Below are 8,587 nucleotides of genomic sequence, written 5' to 3' on the forward strand. Positions count from 1 at the left end.
TCAAAATACAGTCAGTTTCAACCGAACATACTATCAAAGTTATTCTCGCTTTTACTTGAAAGCAAACGTTGTCCACTATTTTTCGAAAATCTTGGACTAAGTTGAAGTAACTCTTTGGCTTGAACAGTCGTTTTTTCTCCATCTTACAGTATACGTTACAATGCCACGAATAATGTATTCAGTAGCTCCTTTTCAGCAAATCGTTTGAGTATGTTTCACACACAACTCGAAGAGTTAGCTTGTATTTTGCAGCAAAAACAATAGTTTATTCATCGTTCAGTAATTACAACGCCATGAGTCATGTTTGCAATAAGTATGGTTCACACACAGACAACTCGACATTAACAATTAACAACGTAGAACAGCCTCTTTAACACTTGATTTAACAGTGGTTTATTCATCGTTCTGTATTAACAATGCTGGGCATGCATCATGTGTGCATACAGTTACACTTTTCCAGTAGTCGTTTTAACTAATCTAAGCATGTTTCACACACAACTCAACATTACAGACTTACCGTCGGACATCCCCTTTAAATCAGTGTCACAATTACTCATGTCGCGCTGACATTTATTCCACCTTATACTGTCCTAAGCCGGTGGTGACTTAGTGATGTAGATGGGAGCTGGTAAATCCGACTCAGCGGAATAAATGGCGCACTGTTTGAACTCGCAAGGTTGTGATTTCCATGCGTAGCGAAGCCCCACCAGGCGGCGCGACCCACATCCGGCGTAGGAAACGGTCACGTGGGAGTTGTCGTGGCCTGTGATTAGTGCTTTCACCCACGTGCTGTTTCCGTCGCATGCTGGGGCGAAGGTGTTGCAGCAGACCTTTATTGTGTTTTTTCAAAGTTGGAGAGAAAGCGACATTTGTAAGAGTGTTCAAAGATTCAAAGATAAGAGCCAGCTTTGCGAAAAAAGGTTAGTTGTAGAAATAGGCTAACATATATACATTGAGAGCAAAAAAGGGAGCCGGTTATGAGCCAAACTTTGAAAATGATGACGTCGAGGTGCAGAAGAAGGTAGTGGGGACGAAGGGGTAGTGGATAACGACGTCAATAATGATGTCCCGCAAAGACGACATGACCATGGCAACGATGAGAGAGAGAGAGAGAGAGAGAGAGAGAGAGAGAGAGAGAGAGAGAGAGAGACAGAGAGAGACAGAGAGAGAGAGAGACAGAGACAGAGACAGAGAGACAGAGAGACAGACACTGAGACAGACTGAGAGAGATAGAGAGACAGATTGAGAGAGAGAGAGAGAGAGAGAGAGAGAGAGAGAGAGAAAGAAAGAGACAGACAGAGAGACAGAGACAGACAGAGAGAGAGAGAGAGAGAGAGAGAGAGAGAGAGAGAGAGAGAGAGAGAGAGAGAGAGAGAGAGAGAGATCTTAAATACTATCTTAACACATTTCAGATAATTTAATCACACGCTTCCACGCACTTGAGCCGCCTTAATACATCAATCAGAAAATGGGAGCTCTGTGTACTGACTTAAGTTACCCGGCAGTAAAGTCACACTGGACTCAAACAACCCGTCCCTTTTTAAGCATGTGACGCTACCCCGGATATACAACAAACAAAGTAAACGCGAAACAAAAGAAACCGTGACATAAAACACCCTTACATCGAATCCGTCGTTACTTCTGATGTCGAGTGGCGTGTGGCCATGATCATACTCGATGGTTAGCGTCTTCTGGTCCTGATCCTTCTCGAAGGCTGTCGGGAATGGACCCTGGAACTCGATGTTCTTGCGCCCGTAGGCCACGTTGAGGGCACCCAGCACTAACCGCTGGGCCACATCCTGCTTGTCTCGCGGGTGGTATCTGCAACGTTAGTTACTGTGATCACACTGGGTGCTTAGTAAACCGGTAGCAACCAAAAGACAAGAAACACCTGGACAACGCAACCGGTCATATAAGTTGCAATGATACGGAAATTATCAAATTCAAAAACCAGTCCAATGCAGGCAAAGCGTTACGGCTGGTCGTATTTTTTCTTTTGTATGTTTAAAAAAACAACAACATTTTTTAAACAATTGTTTACAGAAACCCCCGTTAACGTCGAATGTAATGTAATCATTGTCGTTTTCGTTGTTACTAGCAAATATGATATTGCACGTATTTTGTCTCTATCTTAGACTTAACTATATTGATAGATGTGGAGTATGCTAGGCTCATACAGACTTGAAGAAGTAAAACAATGACAGTCGAATAAATCTGTACTTATCTCAAGACAAGAAACGATTCAGCCGTGAGAAATTCACTCACAGAAAAAAGAAACGAACCTTCATGGCATTATTTCAAACATCGCAGCACACCGGAATTGACTTGTCCTAAAAAATGAGAGAAAAAAAATCTTACGGTCCTAGAGAATTCCTTGTTTCGTCATTGAGGTCCATAGCGACGGATATTATTTTAAACCTTGCAGCATACTTTAACTGACCTTTCAAAATAAATAAATAAATAAACAAAAAGACAAAGAATGCTTACGGTCCTAGAGGATTGGTTCCGACGTCTTTGAGGTCCATAGCGACGGCCATGAAAGTGTCTGGAAGAGCGGGGTTGGGGCTGTAGCCATAGCCCACTGTCTGGGCCCAGCGCAAGGCCGGCTGAGCGCTCACAAGGTCAGGATTACCAGTAGCCAGCTGGAAAATGTATGCTATTGAAATCAAACAACAACGTCACGCCCATAAGAACAATACCTAACTCAGTGTAAGGCATTTCTGCAGTGAGACTACAGAGGAAGCTATACTGGAAGGGTACCTATCACGCGTTAGAGAGTACAAACGCTTAGACCATCGGAAATCATTGTCACGGTTACGTAAGCAAAACTGCCGTTCTCGTTTCTGAGTAAGGCACTTTTCAGCAGAGGCTGTTTCATACAGGAAGACTTGTTTGGTGTGCAAAAGCTTATTTGTGACCCTCCACCACGAAATGAGTCGCATGTCACCTCGCACGGTTCTGCGCTAGGCTTAATATAAGTCCGGGGAGTGTCTGGTAACAGTGTGAGGGTCACCTTAGTCACAGGCTTATAACTCAAACAGTTTTCGCTCTTTTCTAAAACGGTTTTCACCACTGGATAGAGCATAAAAAACTCTTTAAGAAAATGTACACATATGAAAATCACATGCAAAGGTGACATGCGACTCATTCCGTGGTGGAGGGTCACATTTGGGTTGTTATGCAGTTGTGCTGACTGAAAACGTTGTTGCCAGCTCTTGAACTCTCGCTTATTCCAATGTCAAAAGTTGGAGATAGGCAGTTTGCAACTAGAATGAAATAAGCAAATTGTTCAGAAACCAAAAACAAAGTATACGTCAACGATCGAAGACCAAGCCCCGAGAACAACACTGCCATTATAGACAAAGAAAAAGATTCCTGTAGACAAACAGACACACATAAACACAAACACCCAAACTTGACGATGTACTCACCTGCACGTAACCGAATGGAAAGTCGACAGGTGTTTCCCCAAGTGACCTCTGGTTGAAGTTCTTCCTCCAGCTGTCCACCAAGGCCTTAATCTGACACTTGTAGATTTCGTCCTGGCCCTCGTTCGTTTCACCTGTTGAGCACATCAATGGATGGAGAAAAAGAAAAAAATAGAAGGAAAGAAAGAAAGAAAAAGAAAAGAAAAAGAAAGAAAGACAACGAGAAAGAAAGACAAGTCGCGTAAGGCGAAAATACAATATTTAGTCAAGTAGCTGCCATTTTTCAGCAAGACCGTATACTCGTAGCATCGTCAGTCCACCGCTCATGGCAAAGGCAGTGAAATTGACAAGAAGAGCGGGGTAGTAGTTGCGCTAAGAAGGATAGCACGCTTTTCTGTACCTCTCTTTGTTTTAACTTTCTGAGCGTGTTTTTAATCCAAACATATCATATCTATATGTTTTTGGAATCAGGAACCGACAAGGAATAAGATGAAAGTGTTTTTAAATTGATTTCGAAAAAAAAAATTTGAATTTTTTTTTTATATATTTAATTTTCAGAGCTTGTTTTTAATCCGAATATAACATATTTATATGTTTTTGGAATCAGCAAATGATGGAGAATAAGATAAACGTAAATTTGAATCGTTTTATAAATTTTTATTTTTTTTTACAATTTTCCGATTTTTAATGACCAAAGTCATTAATTAATTTTTAAGCCACCAAGCTGAAATGCAATACCGAACCCCGGGCTTCGTCGAAGAATACTTGACCAAAATTTGAACCAATTTGGTTGAAAAATGAGGGCGTGACAGTGCCGCCTCAACTTTCACGAAAAGCCGGATATGACGTCATCAAAGACATTTATCAAAAAAATGAAAAAAACGTTCGGGGATTTCATACCCAGGAACTCTCATGTCAAATTTCATAAAGATCGGTCCAGTAGTTTAGTCTGAATCGCTCTACACACACACACACACACACACACGCACGCACACACACACACACGCACGCACGCACATACACCACGACCCTCGTTTCGATTCCCCCTCGATGTTAAAATATTTAGTCAAAACTTGACTAAATATAAAAAAAAGGCGTGAGCGTGTAGCCGATTTGTTTAAAGTCAAGTTTCCAAATTTAAGGAAGCTGATTTGACTAGCGGACGCGTGGCAACTGGAACAAGCATATTACTTAAAATAGGACGGTTTTGACTTGAAGTTCTATTCATTGTGCAAAGTACGCTGCACCTTAAAGGCACAGTAAGCCTCCCGTAAACCATCACAGATACTGTCAGGCTTTTACACACAGTACAAACACGCTTTCATTTAAACACTCACCGCTTGAGAACATCCTGGGTGCCCTCCGTAAAGAGCGAGCAATTTTCAAAGAATTTATATTTGCGTGGTTTATCTTACCCCTGCTCCATCGTGAACCCCTGTGATCCAGTTTCCCTTTTTCACAATGTAGTCGTCAGTTAGTAATTTGAATGCGACTCGATGTGAGCTTATCTGCAATAGCACGTTATTGTATACCTCTGACTTATGCACGAAACAAACGGCTGTCGTTCACAAGAACTCTAGCGATGGCTTTTGACTGTTCAGAGGAACTGGCGATATATGCATAAACCGTCGTCTGCTTCGAGAACCACAACCTTGCATGACCCTGCTTCCGGGCTTTTCTTTTTTCAAACTTTCAAAACTTCGAATTGTACTGATCTTGTCTTGATGAAAAAAACATTCTTTTATGATTTAAGAATGTTTGTGTAACAAGCTGTCAATTCATTATTTAGATTTTAAAAGTTAGGTCTAGCGCCAAAACGCACCACGGTCCAAAAAGTGTCCGAGACAATCCGCAAAATTAATTCTTTAAAAATTGCTCGCTCTTTACGTAGGGCACCTAGGATGTTCCCGTTTGGTGAGCGTTCAAATGGAAGGGTGTTTGTACTGTGTGTAAAAGCCTGCCAGTATCTGTGTTGGTTTACGGGAGGCTTACTGTGCCTTTAGCCCACGTTCAATGTATGCAAGAAAAAGACTCACCTTTGACAGAAAACGTTATCTGAGACATTTACCTACAATGTCATCGTATAATGTATTTACTATTCTGATAACCGTCTGTGTCTCACTAGCCTGACTCGTATCGCTAACTGCCCCTTGCTTCGAAAGAAAAGAACAGGGAAGGAACTCTGTCATTCACATGAACAACTTTCATTCGTCTACAATGCAAAGACATCCAGCTTGTCTCGCAAAAATATCACGAGCCTTTTTCTCAAAATATCAAAACTCATTTAGAATGTTGGTATGTATGCAAGAGAAGGCATGTTCTTACCCTATGTGAAATCGTGGACACGTCTGTTCTGTCAAAACCAGTCGCATATACGAAAATGGGAACTAAGGTAACTTTAAAGCAAAGGATCATACCTTGGTACCAAAGAACTCCAAATATGGTCATGTCAAGAAACGGGTGTACCATGGCGTTGTAGAGAACTTCTGGAACCATCGGACAACATTCTCTGCAACAATAATACTCTGCCGCTGACCACAACTGCCATTGTCGGCTTCGAGACTTTAGTAACAACTACTAGATCAGACATCAACTGATAAAGTACTGTTGCAATCACATATCAGAAAGACAGAACAAAGGAACCCAGACAGACAGAGAGATACACGCACAATCATACTCACACGACACTTAACTAAAGTGCTGATAACGATTTCCTGACAGACAGGAAGGAAGATGGATAGACAGCCAGAAAGGCAGCCAGGCAACCGGACAGTTCACCCAGCCCCCCACCCCACACAACCACGCACGCACGCACGCACGCGCGCCATACACACACACACACCACGCACGCACGCACGCACGCGCGCATACACACATACACACATACTCACACACACACACATACACACACACATACTCACACACACACACACACACACACACACACACACACACTCACATACATCTACTCGTCATACTTAACCCGAAACAATAACATCTCAACCCACAGGTAGTTTTCATAATGCGGCAGTGGACAGGTCTGGACAGCATCGTGGGGGGACCAGGCCTCTATACTGGTCCCTCCCCAAGCAGAGTCCACAAGTCCAATGGGATAGTTGAGATGAGATTGCAGGTACTCGGCAAACAAAAAGCAGACGGCAGAAAACTGCGGTAGGTATTCTGAAAAAATAGCATTGCCATCAGAACCAGTAATCTACCATTCTTGTTTTTTGAGTTTGAATTTTGGAACGTTAGCAGTCTTTGTTGTTGTTGGATTTTAACATTGATTATCATCTTATGAGAGCAGTGTGACATTCAACAGTGTTTCATTTTTGAAACTCTTGTGGGAAGATCTCGGTAAGGTGTGCTATGATGTATACATGAACGTTTTTGCGCCAAGAAATGTAGACGTGTCCAAATAGACAAGAGCTCGCTCGCTCGCACGCACGCACGCTCGCAAACAAACTCATGCATCTCCCACGCACGCACACTCATCAAACATACATTTACATTTTTTTTTAACTGAATAAGTCAGTCGTTTGGTCAAACTTTAATACCGTACTAGAATGGCATACACATACTACACTCGTTAGTCGCTCTTCTGTTTGTTGTTATTGTTTTTGCAACTAACAGTGGGGTTGAAACTATGTACAGTGCGTATCAGTTGCGCTACTATGTACTTTAATTACAGCAATGAGTATGCTTACGTTTATTCGGCACTGTCCAACGTATGTAGTACTTCGTATCATACTGCGGCGAGCTGCTATTGACATGGGCCACTTTCAGTAAACGAATGTTTTTCTTTTCAATGCCTTTTCGGATCTCGTATGCTGAATTCAGAATCTGGAGAAGGTGGAGAAATAAAGTACAAAATTCCGCACTGACGATTTCTTTGTTTTGTGAAATCTCTAACTCAAACTGCAACAACAAGAAACAAAAATACTGATAAATTGTTGACGTATTCCGCAAGTGTTTTTTGTTGTTGTGTTTAAAAAAAAAATTGATGCATTTTTGTTTTGCTCTCCTCCCCCCAAAAAAACAAACAAAGAAACAAGACAAAACAAAGAAAAAGAAAACTCCGGAAAGAAAAAAACACAAGAGCAACGCAAGAGAGAACTTCCGCAAGATGTAGGAGAAGGGCTCCTAATATGGACCACTTTTTGTTTCATGCTGATAACTAGCTTGTTTTCTTGCGAAGAAGTTTCATTTTGTGTTTGGTAGTCCTTCTCTCTTAAGTTAACCGTTAGGCCTAATTAGAGTGAAATAGCTTTGATAGACATTCAACAAAAATCAAATACAGAAAAAAATCACCAATGTCCATATTAGGAGCCTGGGCGCCTAATAGGGACCAGTGAAGCGGCCTTCACGAATCACTGTAAAAAGCCCCCTATACTTCAAAATAACATGATACAACTTAGTGTGCAAGTCAGACTAATTCAAATATGCTGTAGATTTATCTGTTTTGGGTTGATGAGAGCATTATTTGAAGCACACCGGGAAACTAAAAAAGCTGATCAAAAACAGAGTGAAAATAAGTGAAATTATCAACTTCCACGAAAAGAAGACATTTTGTTATTTTTTTTTTAAATCTCGAGGGCTAGTTATAGGTTATTTCCAGCAAGCTTCTTAATGAACTAATGAAAATAGCCTTTAGCTTTTCATTTCTTCTATTTGTTGAAGGTGGTCCATATTAGGGGACTCGGCGCACATACTTTGATAGTTTGCTATTATTTTTTGTTTGCTGTAGAAACTCGGGGTCAACACTGCTAAAATGTAACAAATGCGGTCTTAGCTGTCATATATAGCAATTTTTGTGTGATAAAAACTTTGGCTGTGGACAGAAACGAGTCCGTTTTAGGCGGCAAATTTAGAGTGAACGCTGCCAACAGTGAAAAAAAGAGAAAAAGCCTAACGGTTTTGAGATTTGTGTTTCTGCAACTGTTTTGACATGTGCAAGTTATCCAGAGAGGGTGAATACAGCGAATAAAACTTTTTTGAGCGCTCTAGCGCTGTTAGTTTGTCAGAATAGGAGGTGGTCCATATTAGGAGCCCTTCCCCTACACAACATGCCGACATCGTTTCGTTGTTGTTTTACACAACCTAAATAGGCATAAAGGAAACAACGTTATTTTCGTCACCTGATTCATATCTAGCTCCAT

The 8,587-nt window shown here is 41.3% G+C and overlaps 1 protein-coding gene across 1 annotated transcript in view; it reads right to left on the reverse strand.

Annotated features, from left to right (window-relative positions):
* Positions 1–185: 185 nt before the first annotated feature.
* LOC138962339 (sialate O-acetylesterase-like) overlaps positions 186–8,587 on the reverse strand; it is a 10,019-nt gene continuing 1,617 nt past the window's right edge. Inside the window, exons 2-9 of the mRNA XM_070334116.1 lie at positions 8,567–8,587; positions 7,136–7,271; positions 6,437–6,608; positions 5,846–5,937; positions 3,432–3,562; positions 2,488–2,642; positions 1,623–1,821; positions 186–830 (exon numbers count right to left, since the gene is read on the reverse strand). The exon at positions 8,567–8,587 is cut by the window's right edge and continues 299 nt beyond it. Coding sequence (XP_070190217.1) covers positions 591–830; positions 1,623–1,821; positions 2,488–2,642; positions 3,432–3,562; positions 5,846–5,937; positions 6,437–6,608; positions 7,136–7,271; positions 8,567–8,587 — 1,146 coding nt within the window. The 3' untranslated portion in view covers positions 186–590. The remainder of the gene's footprint in view (positions 831–1,622; positions 1,822–2,487; positions 2,643–3,431; positions 3,563–5,845; positions 5,938–6,436; positions 6,609–7,135; positions 7,272–8,566) is intronic.

The sequence above is a fragment of the Littorina saxatilis genome, linkage group LG3 (genome assembly GCF_037325665.1).
Source record: "Littorina saxatilis isolate snail1 linkage group LG3, US_GU_Lsax_2.0, whole genome shotgun sequence".
NCBI classification, from domain to species: Eukaryota; Metazoa; Mollusca; class Gastropoda; order Littorinimorpha; family Littorinidae; genus Littorina; species Littorina saxatilis.